This window comes from Camelus dromedarius, chromosome 1 (assembly GCF_036321535.1).
Source record: "Camelus dromedarius isolate mCamDro1 chromosome 1, mCamDro1.pat, whole genome shotgun sequence".
Taxonomy (NCBI): domain Eukaryota; kingdom Metazoa; phylum Chordata; class Mammalia; order Artiodactyla; family Camelidae; genus Camelus; species Camelus dromedarius.
The window spans coordinates 122,068,281-122,095,195 of record NC_087436.1 but is presented as its reverse complement, the minus strand read 5'-3'; the positions used below and the strand labels follow the sequence as shown (position 1 = coordinate 122,095,195).

General features: G+C 38.6%; 2 protein-coding genes across 2 annotated transcripts in view; both read right to left on the bottom strand.

The window, feature by feature from the left end:
- The window catches only part of LOC135322062 (DNA polymerase nu-like), a 17,229-nt gene extending 7,065 nt beyond the window's left edge, over nucleotides 1-10,164 (bottom strand). Inside the window, exon 1 of the mRNA XM_064489378.1 lies at nucleotides 10,026-10,164. Coding sequence (XP_064345448.1) covers nucleotides 10,026-10,164 — 139 coding nt within the window. The remainder of the gene's footprint in view (nucleotides 1-10,025) is intronic.
- HAUS3 (HAUS augmin like complex subunit 3) lies at nucleotides 10,026-26,771 on the bottom strand. The gene is made up of 5 exons (XM_031438821.2): nucleotides 26,616-26,771; nucleotides 24,496-25,546; nucleotides 23,067-23,506; nucleotides 21,296-21,524; nucleotides 10,026-12,194 (listed from the first exon to the last, which is right to left on the bottom strand). Exons 2-5 carry the CDS (start codon nucleotides 25,402-25,404, stop codon nucleotides 11,961-11,963), a joined length of 1,812 nt encoding a protein of 603 aa, XP_031294681.1. The 5' UTR covers nucleotides 25,405-25,546; nucleotides 26,616-26,771; the 3' UTR covers nucleotides 10,026-11,960.
- Nucleotides 26,772-26,915: the final 144 nt, after the last annotated feature.

Genomic DNA, 26,915 nt, shown 5'->3' with positions numbered 1-26,915 from the left:
GGAAATTCTTAGACTGAATAACACTGCAATGGAACAATTAGAGACTCAATAAAACATCACTAATACACACTTCTGATTTAACTTGTTTTAATTTTAATAATCCTGGGCTGAACAGTTAGTGACAGAACCTGGATTCAACCTCAGACAACAGGACTCGAGTCTGCACTCGTGACTTCTGCGGTGCACGTTCCCTCTATGGTAACAATAACAACCAAGAAATGCAAACAGGGGAAATCTTTCACTTACAATAGAGAAGAGTTATACTTAGGATACACTTAACAAAAAGGGCACAAGGCGCTCAATGATGAAAACTTAAAATCTTACGAAATGGCATAAAGCGAGCTCTGTACAAAAGGAAAGACACAGCATTGAGAAGTGCACAAAATATTTAATTCTCCCAATTATAAATGTAACGCAATTCCCATCAGAGACCCTGCAAGGCTCTTTTAATGGAAAAAATAATTTCAGAATAATATGAAATATTAAGTATCTGAAAATAGACAAACAACATAAGCTTTTAAAAATAATAAGACTTATTTTGCCACATTATCAGAACATACGAGAAAAGCCACTGTAATCAAATCTGCATGGTATTTGAATATGAATAGACAAAAAGATCTCTAGAACAGAGTAGACAGTCCAAAATCTGACCCCAGGACTTATGAGAATTTAGTATACGACAAAGATGTTGTTTCACCTCAGTAGAGAAGGACAGATTAATTAACAGTGACAACACAACTAGCATCACTTCTGAAAGAAAACGATATATTGGGAAAACCGGGACAAAAAAAGGCAAAGGGTTAAAACTTATACTATACAACAAGTTACACTGGTCAAAAAAGAAACAATTCAATAGAAAATGGGCAAACAATAGGGAGAGGCAATACACAAAACAGCAAATCCAAAAAGCAAACACACATGATATAATACTCAAACTTGGAGTAGTCGGGGAAATGCAAACTAAATATAATTGGAGATGGAGGTGAAGAGGTTGTCTCGTGCATTGCTGGTAAAAATGTGAATAATTAGGAACATTTTGGAAAGCAAACTGTCAACGTTTATTAAAATTAAAAATATATGCACCACCCTTGGGAGTTGGGAAGAAAAAGACAGATCCAAAGGGAGCAAAGATGGTCCTCTGGGGTGCGACCAATGTTCTGTTTCTTGATCTGGGTGGTTACAGGGGTGTTCAGTTTTTGAAATTTTGAGCCACACTCTTAGATGTGCTTTGCGTGTCTGTGTGTGTGTGTGTGTCTATTGTAACCTCAATGAAAACAGATATAAAATACATAAATTACCTAACTGAACAATCTCACTCCTGGCTATCTGTTTCACAGAAATATATGCAATAGTAAAGTAAATAGGTTCAAACCAAAACATTCATGATGGTATTGCTTCATGGCCAAGAACTGAAAACAAAGTAGATACCAATTGATGAATAACTTATATAACATCTACACCACGAAACACAGAGCCATTGAAAAGCTGTATTAGCTGACTTAAAGATGCAGGAACCTGTGAAAAGATGACCCTATTTTTGAAAACAATGACCAAACCTATGTACAAAGTATGTTACACACACACAGGGCCAGGCCTGGTCCCCAGGAGGCGGACTGAGATGGAAGTCTGCACTCGCAAAGCTCATCAGGGAGCGCTCTCAGGTTCAACACCTGCAGGGGAGTGGAGGACGAGGACTGGTCCAAGGTGCAGCCAGTACCAAGGCCTGTTCCGAACCTGGTGTGGTCCTGCAGATTTGTCCCCTGTTGGGTCAGGGGAGCTGGGCCTTTATACCCCAGCACCCACCAGTCTTCACCTGGTTGCTCCTGGGAAAGGGGCGTGCCCTTGGGTAAAGAAGCTCTTTGCAGCTGAGGTACTCATCAGGAGGGGCTGCGCTGTGAGCAGCAGCTGGGGGGATGAATGGGGCGGGGGGGTGGGGGGTGGGTCTGGGCGTCCGCAGTGTTCACTGCAGTCTTGCCTACGGTTCACCACACAGCACTGCTCACAGCCACCATGCTTCAGATAGGTTCTGGGAGCAGCTCCTCCAGGACTCTGGTGGGGCGCTTCCTGGGGGAGACTTTAAAGGAGTTAATGGGATGAACTGCATCTCCTTGTCCTGCAGCTGGTCTCAAAGTTGCAAATGCTATTAAACTCCCTCTTCTACTGCCCATTCTAAGGTCCCCTCACCCTGGTTTAGCACCTCTGCTGGGCTAGGTAGTCTGCCTAATCATGACCCAAACCCTCAAGTCTGAGACGTTTAAGTCCCAGTCACCACGCTCTTCTCAGGTCATGGCCACTGCACTTACCATCAGATTTGAGCAGTGGACCAAGAGGTGTCCAATCACATCCCCCAGGCGCCAAGTGCATGCTTCCCTGCCCCAGTTATGAAACAGCAGCCCCAACTTTCCCTGATGAACAGGATGGAGATTACACTCCCTGCCTGCCAGTCTCTTGGCATAAGGAACTTGAAATCACTGGGCTGCAGCTATAGCTTGAAACTGAGTGGTACTCCTCTTGTGCCCCTCGTGGGTTTCTCCTTGGGAGTCAAAGACTAAACCTGCAGAACCCAGACATGTAGGGGGAGAGAAACACAAATACACTGGGGGGCACTGGGAGTGATGGTAAGCAGGGCCACTCCCACTGCCACCTTTTGGTTCCCAGAGCCTTTAATTATGTACACTGGGGACACCGCACCCTGCAGTGGTCACTTACGTAGTGTCTACTGCATCCTGGAGGCCCCCCGCGCTGAGCCTGCTGCCCACCACTCCACCACCCCACCACCCCATCAGACTGTGTTTCCAGCGTACGGCCGTGAGGGAACGCATGGGTTCCATGGTCATGTGCCCACAGAAGCTCCTTCGCTGTAAAGTGGGTCCCTGAGTCCAGTGCGATGCTACACAAGATTCTGCCAGTGGATCAAATGCTCCATGAGCCCCGGATAACTGAGCTCACTGAGGCCCTGCATATGAGAAAGGCAAACTCGTGTCTGGAATATGTGTATTCCAGTCAAGGCAAATCACAGCAACTTTGGGGGCACAGGGGGTTCAGTGTTGCCAACTAGCCAAATGGCTGTTCTCCTCAAAGCTCAGTACTACTGGGGACCCAGCGTTCAATTTGCCGTTGGTGAGTTGGACATTCAGCAGAGGCATCAGCTAGACCGGCCCTGGGGAGGAGTGCCGTGCTGCTGGCCCACACAGAGCCTCCCCTGCAGCCCCATGGTCACTCCACTGAAGAGCCAAGGTTGTCTGCACTGGACCAGCAGATGATGCAGGCTGGTGGACCTCAACTGGCCAAGCTATTCCAGTTTTGTTCCTTCCTTTGACACTCTGCCTCACGTGGCTGCTCTCTGTCTCCTATTCTTGTGAGCTTCAGTTTGCTTTACTCCTTGGCAACTAATCCCATGACTCATTAATAATCCTTTAAACTTTCCTGGTTCAAATTACTATATGGTTTCTGTTCCCTGAATCATACACTCACTTAACACCCCCAGTACCTCTTAGCCAGGTTATGTTGTGACTTAATGGCCAAGAGAGAAAGAGGTGTCAGTTCTTGAGGAAGAATGAGTTATTTTTCAAGACAGAACCCTCTTGTATTGTCTTCAAGCTAGTGGGGAGGGAAGGGCGGGGGTTGGAGAGATGGGGGCTGGCTTTGAATACAGAGAAGCAGCTACTTCTGCAGGTCCGGAGGCATCTGGGATTCAAGATTTGAAGGCACCAATCCAGATGTCCCCATCCTGCATCTCAGGGCCCTGACCCAAAGGCAGAACACCTGCCAGGACTGAGAATGCAACCTCCTCTGGAGCTCTACCAGCCTCACCAGGCACAGGGACTATAACTGCAGGTGGCTCTCTACAGGCTAGCAGACATGCCCTCTGGTTATCATATGTAGCTTTTGATTGCTAATTAATCACCCTCAGCCTTTGTCTTTTTCCAAAGGATCTATTATACCCAGCCACAGCCACCAATTCCATTCTCTCCCACTGCCTTGCACTTATTGCCCAGCAGCCTGGGCAGCTGCATCACTGGTATGCTGGACCAGTCACCCCTAGTAAAAGCATTAACTGCCCGGCTGCCATCTGTACTCCATCCACGATGGGTGTGAAGTCACCAGTGCCAGCCTGCCCGAGGGTGACCCAACTTCAAAATGCCACGTCTGCTTTCTCAGACCACTGCTAGCACCAACTGTAGCAGATCAAGTTCCCTGGGAACCAGACTGAGCTTTGCCTGCAGCAGTTTACCAGGGGACAGTCTTGGGGAGCAGGACTGAGGCGGGAGCTCAAATGTGATACAGTTGCAACAAAGGCCTTGGCCATCCTATCTGAGGAAGTGGGGGTCTGGACGGCACGGCATAGTCACACACACAAGCTATAATTACAATTATACAATTACAAATTATGGAAACAGACAAAAATATAAAAGGCATATGCTAAGTCCTTAACATGGGTTAGCAATGAGAGAAGTTTCAACAAAGAAAAAGCCTGAGCTAAGAAAACAAAGTATATATAAACCCTTTCACCGTGTGTAAATATGCAAAAAGAAATTTTTTAATATGGGATTATGGACGTTGTTTTTGGTTTTTCTGTTTTCAAAAAGCCCCCTCTTCTCTTGAAGTATAACAAACAAAAAAAGACCCTCCAAAACAGAGAATGTAACATATATTTAAAAATAGTGAAGTATGTATTATGTTTGTAGAAAGCTTACAAATCAGTAAGAGTTGAATTCAAGATCAGCCCAGCTGAGGTAGCATCACATAAGAACACCTTTGCCTGCCTTCAGAGAGCTCAAACATACCATGAGTTAAAGCATTGCGCAAATAACCAAAAACTACCTCACAGGAAGCTCTCCGAGCTGCAAAGGAATCAAAAGCAGTTTACTTCCAATAAGCATGCTGGTAATGGAAGCATCGTTTGAGCAGAACCTTGTAAGATGCTGTGCTTTCACCACTCAGTGTTGTGTGTGAAGGAGAGAAGGAAAAGGTACGCAGAGCATGAGCTGAGAACGTCCCATCTGCAAGTTAGGGTCAAATCCGAACGGGGCACAGACTTAGAAGGGCAGGCGAGGGCCAGGATGCTCTGCAGGAACACACACGGATGTCTGTGCAGATCAACTCTGCACAGCTGACAGGAGCTGAGCCAATTCCAGCGTTGGTGCGAAGCCAAGACCAAAGTGGCGATAAACGGATGGTGAACAGCAAGTAGGAAACCACTGCAAATTTCCCAGTGAGAAGCAATGGAGTCTTGAATTAGGACAGTGGGAACTGGATCCAGCACCGGACAAAGGTTGCTAAGTGACAGGACAGAAGTAGTTTATGTTTACCTGATAGAAATAAAAATAATGCTCATCCATATACTCTTGACTAAGATGAACATAATCAAAATAAATCTATCCTGTCATTTAGCTTTACATTATCTGTCCTTGAGATTGCAAAGTCCCACCAGATGGTGGGAATAAAGACACACTTCACGTTAATGAATTGGATTTTGACAAATATTTACCTTGAGGAGTCTTAAACCTGTATTAATTTGTAATATCTGCAAAACTATTTTTATTTTACTAGAAAAAAATTCACCTCTAAGCTCTATTAAGTTAAAAAAGAATTTGTACTAGAAAATGTTATTTGGTTTCTATAGGTACTCTGAAAAAATACAGAAATGTTTTCTAATAAATACGTGTTTAATCATATGTATCATACTATACATAGCACCAGGACAGCTGACCACCTTAAACTCACCCTGAAAAATCCTCCTTCTCCCCCAGTATTTACCAAAGACTTTCAGTGGCATTACTGAGCACTAAAATGACAATGAAAATTTAAGTCAGATTAACACAATTCTGAATCTAGTTTAAAGGTGTATGAGTTAAGGCAAAAAGCTAAGCTACAGTCACAAAAAACCCACCAACACAATGGTTTAATAAACAAAATTTATTTCTCTCTCCTGTTCTGAGGAGAGTGGTCTCAGCTGGTGACGCAGCTGTTTCATGAAGTCACTCTGGAACCTGGGTTCCTTCCAGCACATTGTTCCACAATCCTCTAGGACACTGTTATCATTTGTAGGATTGGAAAGGAGTCGTTCTAGGTTCCAACCTGAGGAAAGGAAAAAGGCCAGCTAGGAAGCAAGTCAGACATCTTTGGGCCTACCCTGGAAATGGCACACACCCCACTGACAGAAGCCCGCCACCTGGTCACCCTGACTGTAAGGAGACTGAACCACGTAGTCTGACGGTGCATCTTGAAGGGAAGGACGGATGCTGGTGCGGCGGCCAAAGAGTAATCTCTGCTTAAAAAGGCCTTTGGAGCAATGTAAAATGCCCATGATCAGGAAGTGGGAAGTGGTGCCATAAAAGTCAGGATAATGGTTACCTTTGAGTAGGGGAGAGATTTTTTTTTTTCTGGATATGTCATTTTTTTTTAAACAGCAACATTATTTATAATTGCCAAGATACAGAAGCATCTTAAGTGCACATCAATAGATGAATGGATAAAGAAGATGTAGCATATATATGCAATGGAATACAACTGACCCATAAAAAAGGGTACTTTCCTATTTGAGACACTTTATTCATATTTTTTTTTCCATTTCAAAAACCAGAATTTTATAACTGGCATAAACATTTCCATTGCACCAAAAACAACAAAATACCTAGAAATAAACTTAAACAAGGTTATCTATACTCTGAAAACTGTAAAACATTGATGAAGGAAATTGAAGATGATACAAAGAAATGGAAAGATTTCTTGTGCTCTTGACTTCTAAGAATCAACATTATCAAAATGGCCACACTACCCAAAGCCATCCACAGATCCAATGTATCCCCTGTCAAAATACTCATGACATTCTTCACAGAACTAGAATAAACAATTCCAAAACTTACATGGAACCATAAAATATCCCAAATTACCAAAGCAATCTTTTGTAGGTCTTTTTTTTTCTTCTTCTTTTTGTTCTCTTTTCTTATGGTTTGATGACTAGAGAAGTTCCTTTAACATTTGTTGTAAAGCTGGCTTGGTGGTGCTGAAATCTTCTAGCTTTCGTTTATCTGTGAAGCTTTTGATTTCTCCATCAAGTCTGAACGAGAGCCTTGCTGGATAGAGTGCTCTTGGTTGTAAGTTTTCCCCTTTCATTGCTTTAAATATATCTTGCCACTCCCTTCTGGCCTGTAGAGTTTCTGCTGAAAAATCAGCTGATAACCTTATGGGAGTTCCCTAGCATGTCTGTTGCTTTCCTCTTGCTAATTTTAATATTTTCTCCTTATCCTTAATTTTTGTCAACTTGATGACTGTGTGCCTTGGTGTGTTCCTCTTTGGGCTGATCCTGTGTGGAGCTCTTTGCACATCCTGGACTTGGGAGACTTTCCTTTCCCAAGTTGGGGAAGTTTTTAGTTATTATCTCTTCAAAAGTTTTCTCAGGTCCTTTCTCTCGTCTCTTTCTGGGACCCTTATAATGAGAATATTCGTGCGCTTCATGTTGTCCCAGAGTGCTCTCACACAATCCTTATTTCTTTTCATTCCTTTTTCTGTTCAAGCAGGGAGAGAGTTTTAACCAAGAAGGAAATTTTGAGGTGTTGGCAACAAAAGTGTAAGTTATATGATGTCCTCTTTATATTAATTCATTAAGCTGTATTTTATTTACAGTGCTTTCTGAATTCAATTTTGGTATTTATCTGGTACAAAATGCACTTTCAGAAATGAAGCACTTATTTACAATATCTTGCTTATGAGGGAGAAGGATTTGACATTAACAGTTCAGTATGTGACAAGAGCCCAGGAGTCAGTTAAGTCTTAGGCTCAGCATCATTCATCAATAAACCACCAGCAACTCTGACTCAGATTTATACGAAATAAGAATAAAACTGGTGGGACTCTGGGGTAGACGGACTCTAAGGTGGTCCCAAGACCCCTGCCTCCTAGTATTCACACACTTGTGTAACCCCTTGAGCGTGGGTGGGACTTACTGACTCACTTGTAACCAACAGTATACAGTGAAGGTGATAAAATGTTTGTGATTACCTTACAGAAGACTGTAATGTCAGTCTTGTGGGGGACATTCTTGCTGGCTTTGAGAAAGCAAGCTGCTAGAATGGAAAGCTGCCTATGCAGAGAACCACGCGGAAAGGAACTGAGGGTGGCTTCCAGCTAACGGTCAGGGGAGAAACTGAGACCCTCAGTCCAAGAGCCTACAAGGAACTGAATTCTGCCGCCAACCATGTGAGCCTGCAAGCAAACGCTTCCTTATTCGAGTCTCAGATGAGCTTCCAGCCCCAGCTGACACCCACACCTCAACTGCAGAGGCCCCGCTAAGCTGTGCCCAGGCTCCCAAACCACAGAAACTGTGAGACAACAAGTGTGTGTTATTTTAAGACACTAGTTTATAGTAAGAGTGTTATACAGCAACAAATATACATAATCTCTGTGAAAATTCCACTATTTTTCCAAACCCAAGAACACTTGACAGAAAAGTAATACCTTCTCTTTTCCTATTAATTGTCTCAATAAATTTATGAAAACTAGGACTTTAATGTGGTATTTTAAGAGCATGACAAGGGAGTTCAAGAGATGGGCTTAACTGCCATAAATTTTTCAACAAAGACACACATTATAGCCTCCAGAGGCATTTTATTTTATTATCAGTTTTTGAAGGAAAGTCTCTTTCTAGTTCTGTCAAGTGCACAGTGCTCTTTTATTTTAGAAAGCAAGTATACAGAACAAAGCTCTTTGATGTTTAAATATTTATCTTTCTTTATTATTCCCCCCAGCAATATCATTCCCTCTAAAAACCACCAATTGCTTGTTATGTAGTATGTACCCTGAAACTCTCACTGGCTCATTATTAGTGACTTCTGTAACAAGGGCAACAGACACCTGATTACGAATAGATCAAAATGTTAAGCGCTATGATATCTTTATCAAGAAACTGCATTCATAACAGCTTTGCACTATTTGTCAATACTATCAATTATTTCATTTCAATATAACTACTCAATTATATCTTACTCATTATAACCTAGCTTGTAGAAAAGAAAAACAAATTATTGGCCCAGACTTACAAATTTAACATAAAAACTCCCTTCCTAATTAAAATAAAAACAACCTGGTATTCCAGACATTTCAGTCACACTTGTGAGCATGTCACCGGTTTTACTGTTACACGACGTCTTAAACGTATGTACACAGATCCACTGATCGTTGCCACCTAAGAGTTTATACATTTCTACAGCAGTATAATACATATTGTCAAAACCGCTTCTCTCGTCCACCACACACAATAAGCAAATACTACATACAGGTTCAATGACCTGAGAGCAAGGGTGAAGCAACAGGCACTGTAAAAGAGCCCATCTCTTCTGAGGTTAAACAGCTGATCCAGACTCTAAGCGAATGTGCGACAAGGAAGAGAGTGTTACATTTTTAAAGCAGTAAGGGCTAAGGTAACAGGAAACTTAGTGAGCAGCTCAGTCATCACTGCATGAGAGTAAAGTACCAGGGAGCTGGGCTCCATTCTAGACAATACAAAATGCTACAAAATAACTCTGCTACATTTTATTTTGTGAAAATTAACAAAGCGAGACTTCACTAAAGTAGAGTCAGGAGACCAGAAGAGGGAGCTCTCAGGCAGCACCACTCACAGTCAATGACAGAAGAATCATCAGTTACAGTCCCCAACAGATGCATCATCACAGGAAAGATCACTTACGGGTCCCAACAGGATGTACCCTGTGTCTCCAAAAGAAACCAACTGCCCCAGCAACTCAGCCAGTGGGAAACCAAACCACCCTGAACTCTCACTTTTCTCCAATGGACTTCGGTTTGTTCAAAACAATCCTTCCCAACTTCTTCCTTTTTCTCTATAAAATAATGTGCCTATGGCTTTTGAATAGCATACTTGTCCCAATTTGCAATTCTCTGCTATTCTTGAATAAACCCATTTTCGCTGGTAAAATAACTCTGATTTTTAAGGTAAACAATTTTCAAAACTAGGTCTTAAGAACAATTAACATTCAAGGTAACAAAAGGTTCATAAAGTTACTCACTCTTTTCACTTTCTCTCCAGTTCTGAGACGCCACTAAATCACCTGAATGCATAGCAGTCATAATCTTCTGAGCAACACTGGAAAGTGGTATCTCACAGAGATCAAAGCCTACAAATGCCTCATAATTTTCCATTTTCATAAAATCCTAAACATAAATAAACATAACATCCATATATTAATTTTGAAATTTCAAAATAAGAAACAAATTATGTGAAAATTCCTATGTAGAGACGTTCATAAAAATTGCTATATTCACCACTACAGGAAATAGGTATCAATTGTCCCCATAATACAGATAGGATAGTAAGAAGAGAGCAAAACACGCAGAGGCTCAATTGGGTATTATGGCAAACAGGTGACAAAGTCAAGAGCCTGCCATCCAGGTGACCAATTCTGAAGCAATCTCCTCAAATATTTCCTACTTCCTGAGACTTGAAATGAACAGCTGTTACAATCTTCAAACATACAAATCTAGTAACAAAAACTATTTTTAACTGACATGGGTAATTATGGCAGATACACAACCTGACATCCTTTCCCTTCCACTGCTCAGCTGTACTGGCCCCCTGTGCTGAGTGGGTGAAGGTCTGGAAGGACAGCACAAATCATCGAATAGCTGGTCATGCATCTAACACATCTGGCAGTAATCTAAACACAATTTCCTGTTTCATGAACCAGAAAACCAGGTGACATTTTCCTACACTATTGGAAAGAAGAAAAATTTTCAGTAAATTCTCGATTCCAAGGTAGGGCAGAAGGAAAAAAAAGAACAAAAAAAACGGTCACCTGTGAGGAGCTAACAGTGAAGTCTTAAGCAAAATTTATTACTACAAATTTTTCAAGCATATTGAGATCTACTTAATAAATACAAAACTTTAATGCACAAACACAGTAAGACAAAACATATTTGTTCAAAGAATTACAAAAATTGTCAAAGCCCATATATGTCATCTAAGCACGCCCATTTTCTGATGGTTACAGCTAAAGAATTCCATTAAGACCACCTAAAATGCAGTTTTTAGACTGGCAGTCCACATTAAAAACAGGCAATACATTCTTGGATCAGGAATAATCTTGAAAGTATTATCTGTATCTTCTCTATTCTCCACAAAGTTTACTTAGTATGTAACACAGGCCACATATAAATCAAGCACTCAAGAAGTACTTGATGTAATAATTGATAAATAAGCTACTTCAAATTATTTTACACTAACTCTTAAAATAATTTCTAATTGTCCAAATACTACACTTCTAGCCCAACTAATACAGTCCAGCATTTAAGTATTTTCACTCCTAAGAAACTAATTGAAACAGCATTATACATCATCTGAGCAACCACTTCTACACTGAAGTCAAAGCACTGCAGAAATGTTGAGTCCCCAGGACCCAACCTCTAAGATGAGCAATGGCCAATGGAGACCTGATGTTCTCTGTGGTATAAGCGTGAACACCAAAACAGTCTCAAAGTCTACAGCAGGGAATTGCCAGGGAAGACAGCTTGAGTGGCAGAATTTTACTTTATAGACAAATATGAGGGGATTCAACTATTTCATTTATTAAGTACACAGTTTTAACAATGCTGACTATAAAATTTTTAAATATTTAAGAGCAGAAAATTTCTCTCTCTTAAAAAAAGTAGAGATGTAATTAGCTCTATTAAAAATATCTGCATTGACATAATGCTTTTCCCCTGTAAGTTATAAGTTACCAGGACTAAGTGACACCAAGCAAACGTTCACGTCATAAAAAACTCTGGTACTCTGAACAAACGTAAGAAAAAAACCAAATTGATATAATACTTGAATTAATTCAGTGAAATGCTCTATTGACTTTGAAGTCAAAATTTTCATAGTGTTTACTGGCTATACTCTCCTTTTAATAATATAAAACATTGAAATACAGCATATACAGTAAAGATTCCATTTTTAGTAATTTTCAATCTTCAAGACCAATGGTCTTAATCTTTGATTGGTTTTCTAAATTCTCCACAGTATCTTTCAGATAATCTTCATCTTTTAAAAAATACACATATAATTCTCTTTCCATTTGATGCAGTTTATTAGATGCCAAAATTTTTCTTTTTGTCTTCACGTCAGCAAGAATATCAGTAAGAAGATGATTTAGCTTATTTAGTTGAGATTCAACTTGATGAAACTGCTCCATTAACTCCTAAAAAGGAAAATAATAATGGTTTTAATGCAAGAGCTCTATTCATAACACCAATTATAAATCTGAAATGTAGCTTACACAGAAAGAATCTAAATCATATAATTATTCCCACAATTTTAACAATAAATGAACTTCAAATAAAAATCCACAGCATGTTTAATAAAAACTCCATATAAGATCCATTGCAACAACTTCCTGTACGTAATTTTAAGTGAGTCAAAGCACTCTTACTCCCTGAAGATTATTTGATATGTAAAGTGTTCTGCATATTCATACATTCAACAAATATTACTGAATGCCTACCACATGCCACACACTGTTTTAGAGACTACAAATATAAGAATGAATGCTGTTTCCTTCATGGAGTTTACATTCTGTTAAGTAACCAAATCTTGTTTTAACCTAATCTCTGTTTACTCAGACATTGAAGTACAGAGAAAAACCTTGAAATGAAGCAATTACAAATAAAAAAGGAACTACTTTAACAAACATCTCTGTTTTTCTTTTCTCTTATTGTTACAGAAGATGGAACTATATGTGACATTCAACAATCCTGACTTACCATGCAATTCTTCTCAAGAACCTAGACGTGCTGGACTCTTCACATTTAACACATTGCAATTCCTCATTTCTTAGAATTAAAGGCAGTTTATTAGCAAGTTGCCATGGCTTTCTAATCATGTATTCTACTCCTATAATTTTTCAGGCAGTATTACCAAGAGGTTCTCAGAAAATCTGGAGCTGTAACTACCTCAACCTTCCATGGCTTCTCAGCATGGCCCACAGCATGGTAATCACCAGGTACGTTTACTCTGAATAGATTCCTGTATCTCACTTCACACTAAATTCCTCAAACTCTTCAACAGGGCAGGAAGCCACGTTTCAACAGGATCCCTGGTGCTTCTAATGTACAAGCTCAATAAAAACAGCTTCACACCTGTCACAAACGCCAGTTCCAGAGAGTAGTACTTCATAAACTACATTTTAAAAAAATGAGTAATACCTACATTAAGTGGTCTCCCTTTGAAGAAAAACTCTGTAAACTTGAATGCAGTGAGAAACATCTCACCTTTAATTTCAATACTCAAGACCTTTAAAATTGCTAATACTCCTACAAATATTAAAAAATATTCAATTTCATTAATAATAAAAATGCAAGTTAAAATTGATACAAATGACATTTTATCCCTCACTGGCTAAGGAAGAATTGTAAATAATGATACCCAATTAGGTTATAGTGAAATCACCATATTTTAGTGATTCTAGGATGCAACCTTTCACATTTTAATATATCTGAAATCAGTATACACTGTATATTTAGGAGCATCATGTTACTGTTATTGAGCAGACACTCATAAGAAGTGCTTTACCATTTTTTTTAAAAAATGGGGGGATGGGTATAGGTCAGTGGCAGAGCAGTGCTTAGCATGCACAAAGTCCTGGGTTCGATCTCTAGTATCTCTAGTTTAAAAAAAAATTCGGTTGTTTTGGTAAGAGCACAAGAGATTTCCCCTCAACAGATTCAAGTGTACAACACAGGATTGAGAACTGTACGCACAACACTGCACAGCAGATCTCCAGAACCTGTCCACCTTGCCTAACTAAAACTTCATACTTGTTGATTAACAACCACTCATCCACAGCAACCACCACTCTACTCTGGGCTTCTAGAAATGAGTCCATTTTAGAGACCTCGTATAAGTAGATTCATGCAAGATTCCCTTGTGATTGGCATTTCACTTAGCATAATCTCCTCAACGTTCATCCATGTTGTCCCATATTGCAGTATTTTTTAAGGCTGAATAATACTCCACTGTATGAATATACTACATTTTCTTTATCCATTCCCCTACTGATGGACTTTTAGGCTGTTCCCACATCTCAGTTACTACGAGCAGTGTTACAATGAACCTGTGAGTGCAAATATCTCTTCAACATCCTGTTTTCCTTTGGATATATACCCAGAAGTAGGAGTGCTGAATCATACAATAGTTCTGTTTTCAAAAATTTCAAGGAACTTCCATACTGTGTTCCACAGCAGCTGCACCATTCTGCATTTCCACCAATAATGTACAAGAGTTCCGAGTTCTCCACATCCTCCCTAACATCTGTCTCTTGGTTTTTTGGTAATAGCTATTCTAACAAGTATAAGGTGATATCTCATTGTAGTTTTGATTTGCACTTGCCTGATGATTAGTGACATCAAGCATCTACTCATATACCTATTGGCCATTTTGTAAGCCTTCTTTGGAGAAATACCTATTCAAGTCTTTAGCCCATTTTAAAATCAGGTTATTATTTTTTTTGTTAACACTGACATTCTTGATACACAAGGTGAAAAAATATAAAGAATACTTTGAGTCAAGAAATAACATAGAAGATCTAGACACTAAGGGGTGAAGCTTTAGAAAAACTTTAACCATTTTAATTGACTTTTTTCTTTTTAATGTACAGTCAAAAGTGACCTGATAAAAATCTATGTCTACCCACACCTAAAAGATACCTTCTAATAGGTATAAAATAAAAGTTCTAAATAAGAAAAATACTGTTAATTTAACTAAAAAAGTTTCTTTCTTAGCAATTCATGAAGTGATGGTATGTCATATAACAAATGGTGTCCAGTAGACATTTAAATAGTGCTGGTGGCATTGTAAATAGGTACAACTCCTTTGAAAAGTAATATGGCAGTATCAAAGGTCTTTAAACAATGTATAAACCCAGGAAACCCAATAATTCTACTTCTGAGAGTTCATCCAAATGAAAGTACCCAACAACAAAAAGCTATATACACAAGATATACATGATACCATTTAAGAGCAAACAAAAGAAAAAAATGAAGACTATCAAAACATCCAATGATGGTGGACTGGTTACAAAAATTATGACAGTAATTAAGTCAATAGAGTATTGTAACATTAAAAGTTAACAAAATTACATAGAGTGAAAATGTTTATTTCATAATGCTAAGTAAAAAGAATATAAAAGATACATAAGTAAAGGTAAAAAGCATTACCTTGCAAATACTAACCAAAAGAAAGATCGCATAGGAATATTAACAGACAAAAAGAACAACAGAGTCGTTATATAACACTAAAATGGTTCAGTCCACTGCAATTTAAATCTACCAAGATAATAATTCACTGCAATTTTAAACTTGGATGTAACTTATAAAATAAACTCAAATTTAAAGAAAAAACTGATAAAGCTACAATGAGAAATTTTCAAATCCACCATCATAGGATTTTTACATAATTATCTAATAGATCGAGAAAGTAAAATCATCGATTTTTTAAAAACTAATCACAGATACCACTTCACATCCATTAGGATGGCTATTATATATTTTTTTTAAAAAGGGAACATAACAAATGTAGGCAAAGATGTGGAGAAACTGGAACTCCGGTGCAGTTGTTGTGGAAATGTTAGGCAGTTCCTCAAAAAGTTAAACACACACTTACTGTATGATCCAGCATCCATTCCTATAGGTATACACCCAAAAGAAATGAAAACAGACTCAAATATGTGTACACCAATGTTCACAGCAGCATTATTCACAACAGCCAAAAGGTGTAAACAACCCAAGTGTCTATTAACAAATGAACAGATAAACAAAACGTGTTATGTACACATAATGGAATATTCAGCTACAAAAATAAATAAAATTCTGACACATGCTACAATATGGATGAAACTTAAGGACATTATTCTGAGATAAGTGAAACACAAAAGGACACATATAATTCTACTTATATGAGGTAACTAAAATAGGCAAATTCAGAGACAAAGTGGAATAAAAGTTACCAGGGGATGGGGAAAAAGGAGGGATGAGGAGTTAATATTCAATAGGCACAGAGTTTGGACCATTTGGGAGGATGAAAAAATTCTGGAAATGCATAGTGGTCATGGCTGCATGACATTGTGAATGTGTTTAATGTCATTGAATTGGACACTAAAAATGGTTAAAAATGTAAATTTTACATTTTATGTATTTTGCCACAATAAAAAAATTTAAAAAACTAATCACAAGCCTTATTTTAAGAAAGGTTAAGGTAGGTATTCAGATCAATTCTTCCATGGGAAAAAACATAAAAGGCTAAATGAAATATTTAAAGAGTCAAAACAAAAGCTTCCTAAAAGCAACAAAGAGATAAGATATTAAAAGGAACCACCAGTCCAATAAAACAGCCCAGATTGGTAAGGGAGGAGCGCTGCTTTACTCAACTGCCAATCATGGAAAAATAGAACCCATGATTCTTGAGACTTACAAGATGAGTGGGAGAAAAATCGAAGTCCAAGGTCCACAGAAAGTAGGAAGTCAGAGGAGACCCTCTTCATAATAAACTAAGAACTCAAAGGACCCCAACAATCTTAAGATCAGGATGGCCAGAAGTGGAAGAGCCCTTGGTTAGAAATATAGCCCAGACAGAAATCAACTGGGTCCTCCAAAGACTCTTGGAGCTTGAACCCAGTTTGTGGCTCAAAATTGGTAGTGCCCATAGTATCTAACAAAACATACATGAAGTCAAAAAACATTTAAAGATAATTTATTTCAAAATATTAAGAGGGTCCCTTCACTAGAAAAATACTGATTTTAAATTTGTACGCTTCAACAAATGGTGATAAGACAATTTGGTTATTTATGGGGAAAAAATAGTAAAATCAGAACTCAATCTCTCATGCTATATATAAAAATAAACTCCTGGTGGATTAAAGAATTAAAATTGAACAGCATAAACAGCAAGTTTACACTGTATAGCACAGGGAACTATATTCAATATCTTGTAGTAACTTACGGTGAAAAAGAATATGAAAACAAATATAGGTATGTTCGTGTATGACCAAAGCATTATGCTGTACACCAGAAATTGACACAACATTGCAAACTGACTATACTTCAATGAAAATATATATACAAAAAACTGAACAGCATAACTTTAAGACAAAGTAAAATGAGTCTCTCTTCAGCAAGTGGTGCTGGGAAAACTGGACAGCTGCATGTGAGTCAATAAAGTTAGAATACTCCCTCACACCATACACAAAATAAACTCAAAATGGCTTAAAGACTTCAACATAAGACAGGACACCATAAATCTGGAAGAAAACATAGGCAAAACATTTTGTGACATTAATCTTGGCAATATTCTCCTAGGTCAGCCTACCAAGGCAACAGAAATAAAAGCAAAAATAAACAAATGGATCTAATTAAACTTATAAGCTTTTGCACAGCAAAGGAAACCATAAACAAACCAAAGAAACAACCTACGGAATGGGAGAAAACATCTGCAAATGATGCAACTGACAAGGGCTTAATTTCCAGAATATATAAACAGCTCATACAACTTATTTAAAAAAAAAAACAACCCCAAAAACCCCAATCCAAAAATGAGCAGAAGGCCTAAACAAGCAATTCTCCAAGACATATGAATGGCAAATAGGCACATGAAAAAATGCTCAGTATCGCTAATCATCAGGGAAATGCAAATCAAAACTACAATGAAGTATCACCTCACCCCAGTCAGAATGGTCACCACTCAAAAGTCCACAAAAGATAAATGCTGGAGAGGGTGTGGAGAAAAGGGAACCCTCCTACACTGCTGGTGGGAATGTAGTTAGGTGCAGCCATTATGGAAAACAGTATGGAAATTCCTCAAAAAACTAAAAATCCTTACCATGTGATCCACCAATCCCACTTCTGGAGGGAACCCTATATATCTGGAGGGAACTCTAACGCAAAAAGATACATGCACCCCAATGCTCATAGCAGCACTATATACAATAGCCAAGACATACAAGTAACCTAATGTCCATTGACAGATGACTGGATAAAGAAGCTGTGATATACAATGGAATACTACTCTGCCATAAAAAGAATAAAATAATGACATTTGCATCAACCTGGATGGACCGAGACAGTCATTCTAAGTGAAGTAATCCAGAAAGAGAAAGAAAAATACCATACATCACTCATATGTGGAATCTTAAAAAAAAAAAAAAAAAAAAAGGACACTATGAACTCATCTACAAAACAGAATCAGACTTGCAGACATAGTAAACAGTCTTATGGTTACCGGGGAAAGGGGGTGGGAGGGGATAAATCTGGGAGTTTGAGATTTACAAATGTTAGCCACTATATATAAAAATAGATTTCTTAAAAAAAGTTTTTTTGTATAGCACAGGGAACTATGTTCAGTATCTTATAATAATCTTTAATGGAAAAAATATGAAAATGAATATATGTATATGCATGACTGGGACATTGTGCTGTACACCAGAGACTGACTGACACACTGTAATTGACTGTACTTCAATTAAAAAAAAAGATAAAGTAAAATGGACTATTATTATGATATTACAGGCAAACTTTGAGTGATAAATGACATTAAAATTAAAGTCTTTTGAAAAAGCCAAAACCGAACAGCAAACAGTAAAAAAGGGGGGAAAAAAGCCACAAACAAGGTGCAAATATATGTAACACAAATAACTGACAAAGGTCTGGCATTTGAAACATATAAATAACTCCTACTGAAAGGGGGTTCAACCTCCCTAATAATCAGAGGAATGCAAATTACAACCACAATGGGATATTATTTTATATATATACAGATTGAGAGAAATTTATAAATCACACAATGTTAAGTGATGGAAAGGATGTAGATAAATAGCATCCCTTAGATGCTGCTGGTACAATATGGTACAACCACTTTGGAATCAATTTGATGTATCCTGTAAAACTGAACCTGTTATCCACTAATTCCACTTCTGAGTGAGGTGAGAGTGTGTGTGTGTGTGTGTGCGTGTGTGTGTGTGTGTGTGCGCGCGCGTGTGCAGGTATGCATCTATGAGATATACAAGACTATCCACAGCAGTATGATCTACATTGGCAAAAACTGGAAATAATCTAAGTATCTGTCAATAGGACAGATAATTAAATTGTAGAATTTCATATAAGGAAATACTAACTATACAAAAGATAACTATAAATGAGCTATAGCTTTACGTATATCAACATGGATGAATCTCAAAATCATATAAAGAAACAAGCAGATTACTGAAAAATTCATACAACACAATGCATATTAACTTCAGAAACATACAAAACTAAATAACATGCAGTCTGTGTTATAAACAAGAGAGCAAACGACAAAATTAATTGTAGTAGTTACTCCTTGAAGAAGAGGGGAATGCTATTAGGAGCAGCATGCTATTATTCAACATACACAGAATTTCAGATATAAGGACAATCCTATATTTACTAAGAGAGGTGAAAAAAATACAGGGTTAAAAAAGAATCCTCAGTGTAAACATCACACATCCTTTCACATCTGACATATCTTATAAATTTTTAAAATTCTGTGTACACTGATCAAAACTTGAAACCACAAAAGACCTAGAATTGCCAAAGCATTACTGAAGAAAAAGAAAGAGGCTGGAGGAATAACTCTCCCAGACTTCAGACAATACTACAGAGCTACAGTCATCAAGACAGCATAGTACTGGTACAAAAACAGACATATGGACCAATGGAATAGAATACAGAGCCCAGAAATGAACCCACAAACTTTTGGTCAACTAATCTTCAACAAAGGAGGCAAGAAAATACAATGGAATAAAGACAGTCTCTTCAGCCAATGGTGTTGGGAAAACTGGACAGCAGCATGTAAAGCAATGAAGCTAGAACACTCCCTTACACCACACACAAAAATAAACTCAAAATGGATCAAAGACTTAAACATAAGACAAGATACAATAAACCTCCTAGAAGAAAATATAGGCAAAACATTATCTGACATACATCTCAAAAATGTTCTCCTAGGGCAGTCTACCCAAGAAATAGAAATAAAAGCAAGAATAAACAAATGGGACCTAATTAAACTTACAAGCTTCTGCACAGCAAAGGAAACCATAAGTAAAACAAAAAGACAACCTATGGAATGGGAGGAAATTTTTCCAAATGAAACCGACAAAGGCTTCATCTCCAGAATATATAAGCAGCTCATACGACTTAATAAGAAAAAAACAACCCAATCCAAAAGTGGGCAAAAGACCTAAACAAGCAATTCTCCAAGGAAGACATACAAATGATCAATAGGCACATGAAAAAATGCTCAATACCAGTAATTATCAGAGAAATGCAAATCAAAACTACAGTGAGGTATCACCTCACACCGATTAAAATGGCCATCATTCAAAAATCCACAAATGACAAATGCTGGAGAAAAGGGAACCCTCCTACACTGCTGGTGGGAATGCAGTTTGGTGCAGCCACTGTGGAAAACAGTTCGGAGATTCCTCAAAAGACGACGAACAGACTTACCATATGACCCAGGAATCCCGCTCCTGGGCACATATCCAGAAGGAACCCTACTTCAAAATGACACCTGCACCCCAATGTTCATAGCAGCATTATTTACAATAGCCAAGACATGGAAACATCCTAAATGTCCATCAACAGATGACTGGATAAAGAAGATATGGTATACTTATACAATGGAATACTGTTTAGCCATAAAAACCGACAACATAATGCCACTTGCAGCAACATGGATGTTCCTGGAGAATGTCATTCTAAGTGAAGAAAGCCAGAAAGAGAAAGAAAAATACCATATGAGATCGCTCATATGCGGAATCTAAAAAACAAAAACCACATAAATACAAAACAGAAACAGACTCATAGACATAGAATACAAACTTGTGGTTGCCAGGGGGACGGGGGGTGGGAAGAGACTGGGATTTCAAAATGTAGAATAGATAAACAAGATTGTACTGTGTAGCACAGGGAAATATATACAGGATCCTGTGGTGGCTCACAGTGAAAGAGAATGTGACAATGAATGAATGTATGTATGTTCATGTATAACTGAAAAATTGTGCTCTACACTTGAATTTGACACATTGTAAAATGACTATAACTCAATAAAAAAAAAGTTAAAAAAAAACTGAAAAATATGTATGTGAACAAAAACGAGATATAAAAAAATAAACGCTACACTAGGGCAATGGGATTGGGGGTAATATTTTCCTCATGTTAACATTTTCTTTAGTATCTTTTGCAATGAATATTATTTTTTACAGCATTTTAAATTACTATGGCAAGCACTCACCTGATCACTAAGCAAAAGCTGATTTCTTCCTTGATACAAAGCATCACAGAGCATGTCTACATCATTATTTAGTTTGGACAGAAAGAAAGAATGTTCTTGAGCAGATACTGCCAACTGCTCTTGTACCAAAGAAACATCCTGTTTTAATTTCTCGGCCACTTCCTCCAGGCTTCCGTGGGTTATAAACAATTCTTTTTTCTTATTCTCTCCTTCTAAAAGTTGATAAAGCCTAAAATGTGAAAATAAAAATTATAGGAAAAAATTCTCAAGTCAGTACTTTTCAAAATTATAATCCACTACATTAAGGCATCTTTGAGGACACTACCAACTTAAAAATATTAATCAGTCTGCTACTAAATCAAGCAACTAAAAATATTCCAACTAAAATACTATCTCTTACAGAAATGTATATTCTAATTATTGTATCTGAATCCCCAGTTTTTCCATCTCCCAAGTTTTAGACATAAAATCCTTTTTGACTTTAACTGCCATTAATCTACTTCAAAGTACGTTTCAGAGATACATCCTTCTTTCACAGAACAAAACTAAGATGTACTAGAAACAGCAATGAACTAGAAACAGAAGACCTGGCTCTGAGTTCTGGCTGTTATGTGAGACCTAAGTCAAGTCAACCTCTAAAACTTAATTTCACATCTTAATACCTACCTAATTTTAAAGGATTGTGATACTTAAAAGAAAAAAAAGTAAGTAATACAACAATGTAAAATGTTTTAAAAAGTAAATAATAAACTATATAAACAGTAACAGTAAACTTGCTACTCCAGTTATGTTCACATTTGCTTGACAAGTTAAATTCTTGATGAGCCATGAGACCACTTTAACACTTCAAACATTAATGGCAGAAAAACCCTATGAGGTAAGTGGAAAAATGTGAGGCAGCATCTTCTACACATATCTGACAAAAAGGGCCTGCTGTTTTTCTTAGAATTAAAAAAAACACTATTATTTTAATTATTTTAACAAGTTGCAACAGTTGTCCTAAAACTGGCTCAAAGCCCAAGGCTGGCAATTTTATTCTTGTGGAATGTAACTACACAATTCCAGGGGGCACCATTCACACAGATAACGACATCAACGCCACCGTCTGAAACCATGCAACGAGGCAGCCCTACCCATGTCCTCTCATTTCATTAATAAGAAAACAAAATGATTAAGTGATTTTCCTCTAGTCTAGAAAAAAATCAGGAGTAGGATCCAGATTTTTGAGTCCTTTGACTACTTTAGCCTCCAATTTCAGAATCCTCATACTGAATTCCTTAGACATCTAGAAAAAGATTGGGAGCTAACATTCTTTGCTGATACACCTGACTACACACAAAAATGAAGTCTTCTCCCCTCTCTACTGCTGCCTTCTCCAGATGCAGTCAATTCTCTGCTCAGCATTATTTACTATACACCAAGCTGTATTCAAACTTCCTGTTGCAGTTAAACTTCTGTTCCAAATCTAAAAGCATCTAAATAATAGTGCCTAAATATGAATAAAAGCCTTATAATTGTATATATTCAATCCTCCAACCCATCCACCTCACCTCTAAAAAGCAGCTACTTCCAGATTTAACGTGAATGAAAGAGTGCAAAAGTTAAAAAGGAAATAGAAGCACGTAACAGAAAGGTGGAAGAAGAGAACAGAAAGGCCAAAAGTGGAGTGCAAATTTTTTTTTAACTTCCATAATTTTAGTTCAACCTCTCTTTAGTACTTTACAAAATCAAAGGAAAAATAATTACTCACTAAAGAAACAATGAAGCATACCTGTGAGTAGAATAATCCCTGGTATCAATGGTATTCCTTGGATTTATCTTGGGAGATACTGATGGGTCTGCTAGCATTTCTAATCGCTGGTGGAGCATCATATTACTGTGACTAAGTTCTTGAACCAAGTTTTCAAGTTGACGATATATGTCCCAGTGCTTTCTCAATTCAATTTCATACGATAACTGTAGAAGTTCAAATGATGCCTTTTGCTTTATCAACTGATTTAAAACTAACTCTTGTCTTGCTGTATAATAGTCTTGTTTAGCAATCTGCAGGTCAAAATCTCCCTTTACAACTGGCATATTCAGTAACTGGGCATTCTCTTTCACCACAGCGGGTAAACTTTTGTCTTTTATATGAGTGATCTGTTCTTCAAGTTTCAGAATCTCACTGTTCAAGCCAGAAATTTTAGCATCCAAATTATCTTTGCCAACAGCCTACACAAAGAAACAATTAAATTTCAAACTATAATTATATAGTTTTAAAATTATTTTCACTTTCCATTTTAGGTTATCAGATAAGATACTAATAAAACTAATTCCATACTAGCAAAAGCCAAAATTACAGTTTAAAAAGGAAGTGTGGACTAACCCAAGGGTAAAGCCAGTATGAACTGCTAAATTTTAATGTTATTACTACTGGGTAAAATACTATTACACAGTAATGGCTACCAAAATAAAGATCTTGTCATGTTTGTCTTACTCATTAAAAATCATCAGCACACTACTCACTGAATGCTAATGTATACTATTTAAATTTTTCTTAAAATTAAAATAACCTCAGTAGCTATTCTCCTAGCCCATTTGCTGATTTTAGGAGTTTGACAGAATGACAGGCCTTCATACATCATTCCAAAGTTTGTGTCAGTTACAGGTTTCAGTTTCAGAAAAGTTGTATTATTACTCAACTTTCTAGTGGTTACATTACCAAGAAAGCAAGCTTTGCAACAATGCAGATAGATATCTATAATACAACCAAATGTTCCCAAAAATAGAATCAGGGTTCCAATCCACTGATCAGGATCTCTAATTTCATTAGCACCATCCTCTGGTCAGAGCAAACAAGGAAGAATACCCATAACACAGCAATAAGACTCTTTACCCATACATCATAAAAAAGGAGATTTCAGTGTCATCTGTATCTGAACCAACAAAAATTTCAAATTCAGAATGCAAAAGTACTTTTGTTTAAAATTAGCTAGATAATGTGGTTGGGACCATAATTATTATTTCTGCCCTCCACTAATACGAAGGTCTATTTGTCTGAAACAATGATATGTATCACAACTAAAAACTGAACAAACAGAAAATAAGAAAATGTAATTACTTATTATATCCCCCTTTCTAAAGTACTTTAATATCAATATTATATCCTCCACTACTAACAACAATTTCAATATGAATCCAGTTTCATTTCTCATGTTTACCTTGCTAGTGAGACTATGAAGATTCTCCTCTGCCCATTTTATACTTGACTTCATGCTCAAATTACTTGCTTTCAAGTGAATTAACTGATGCTGAGCACAAATGTATGCTAGCTGCAGCCTGGCCATCTCCAGTCGTCTCTCCTCAAGAACTTCTTGATTATCACAAATAGACGATGCTTGTATATCTAAAAGTTGAAAATTTTCTTCATTTGAACTTTCAACTACTTCATGTATACCCTGAAAGAACTTTTTTTTGGTATATAAGGTTAATGCTGCTGTGCTTTGCTCTTCTTGGCTTAGGTATTTTTCCAAGGAAAACTGAGATAAAAACACCAGTGGATTTGTCCCCTGACCCAAATGATAATGTCTGAAGAACATCATCAATTTTGCAACTTCATCAGTAAGTGTCTGAAGTTCATTACTGATCTTAGCATTGGTAGCATTTAGGATTCCTTGACTCTGCTTCAGTGTTTTAGTGGCTTCTTCTTCTTTAGCACTCAACCTCACAGACTTGTGGCTAGTTACTGAAGCCATCAACTGGCATTTATTACGTCGCTGAATTTTTAGGTTCTTCAATTTCTGCAGAGTTTGGACCTCATCCTCTAGTTTCTCTAGCTCTTTGTCATTAAGAGTAGGTGTCTTCAAATCAGAAGTTTTACAGGTTTTAAGAACTTCATCCAATGCTGCTCCTTCTAGGATGGGCTTGCCTGATTTTTGAAGAATGCTAAAAGCTTCCAATTCCTCTTCAGACAATACGTTCTGTTCATTCACATTCCCACAAAACCACTTCAAAAATGATTCATTTTCAACAGTCTCAAACAACCAGTCAAAATCTTCCCCATTAAGAATATCAGCTTTGGGATAAGCAATTTTTTTTAATGTTTCCAGAAACTCTTTCCCACAACTCATGGTTTAACTACCCAATTTGTTTGTAACTGATAAGGCTTTATGCTGTCGGTATTTAGAAAACAAATCCAAATAAAAACGAAACTAATCTTATGTTAAGTCCATAGAGAAAGGGGGAAAATATTTTTAGAATCTATGATTTCTCCTAAAGAGGAAAAAAAGACAAGTATTAGACCACAAGTAAGGCAACCATATTTTTTAAAAAAAGTACAGATAAACGTCAAAAGATAAGTTGGGAACTATCTAATCCAGAGGAAGCTGTAGCTGTAGCTGTAAAGTTTCATGAAGATAAAGAGAAACAAACAACTAGGGTTTAACTAGAACACTGCAACAGCACCAAAATCCTAATTAACAAGAAAATCTTATTTCTTCCAAAAATAAAGTGGTTTAGAATACATTATATTTTATAGAGCAGTTCAGCTTTCATTTCAAAGTAAATGGATCTAAACAAATCCAAGCCACCATGTGCCTAGCGGCCTCTTTTACCTGTTCTTCCTGGAAAAACAGAAACATGGTAAGTTTTTTGAGAAAGACAACTAAATATTTACCTCGATGACTCAATCAGCACCCGCATTCGCGCAGGGCCAATATCCAGACGCGACTAACCTAGCGCAGAGGAATCAGGCTCAGGTTTAGAAACTCCCCCCGGCTTGAGACGTACCAAAGGCCTGAGCCGTCATCAAACGAAGTACCTCAGACATTTCGTTATTTTCAACAAACGGACCACTAAAGAATCCACGAGGCGAACTCCAGTGACGCGGACAAGAGGTACAGATGAGGGGCTCAGCAGCACGCCTGCGGCACGCTCTGTGTGACTTTGTGCAAGTCAGCGGTGACACGTATGCGTGTTAATAAAACGTGTCACGGTAACCGCCGAATCGGCGTCCAAGACAAACTGCACAGACCCGGGCGGGGACCCACCGGCCTGGGCCGCGTCCGCCCGCGGCCGAACAGCGCCTCAGGGCCCGGCGGGTCCTTCCGCCCGGAGCTGCGGGCCCCACGCCCGGCGCCCCCAACCCCCCGGCGTCCCCGCCCCGGGCCCCGGCCCTTCGCCCTGAGGGCCGCGACTGCGCCGCGCGGGCAGGGACTCGAGCGCCTGAAAGACGTCCCCAGGCGCGCACGGAAAGAAGAGGAAGGCCGGTGACCGATGCCGCTCCCGCTCCCACAGCCTCACCGTCCGTAAGGCCCAGAACTGCGATGCCAGCGCCACTCACCTCAGGAAGCTCGGTTCGTGCCCCTCAACAGCCCGCCGCCGCCGCGCCTCGCACGGCCTCACGGGAGTGCCGCCTTCGCGCACGCGCTGAAGGCCGAGGCTGGGCCGCGGGGTGGCCGCCTGCGCAGGCGCGGTGCCGGAGAGAGCGGATCCCTGGGGGGCCGTCTACCAGCACGGAGCGATCTGATTGGCTCCCTGCTGCAGGGGCGGGGGCGGGGCGCTCGTGGGGCGGGGTGGGGCTGGAGGTCGCCCTGCGTGTAGGTCCCTCCCGGTGCTCTCTCTGAAGGCCGGCCCTCGGGCA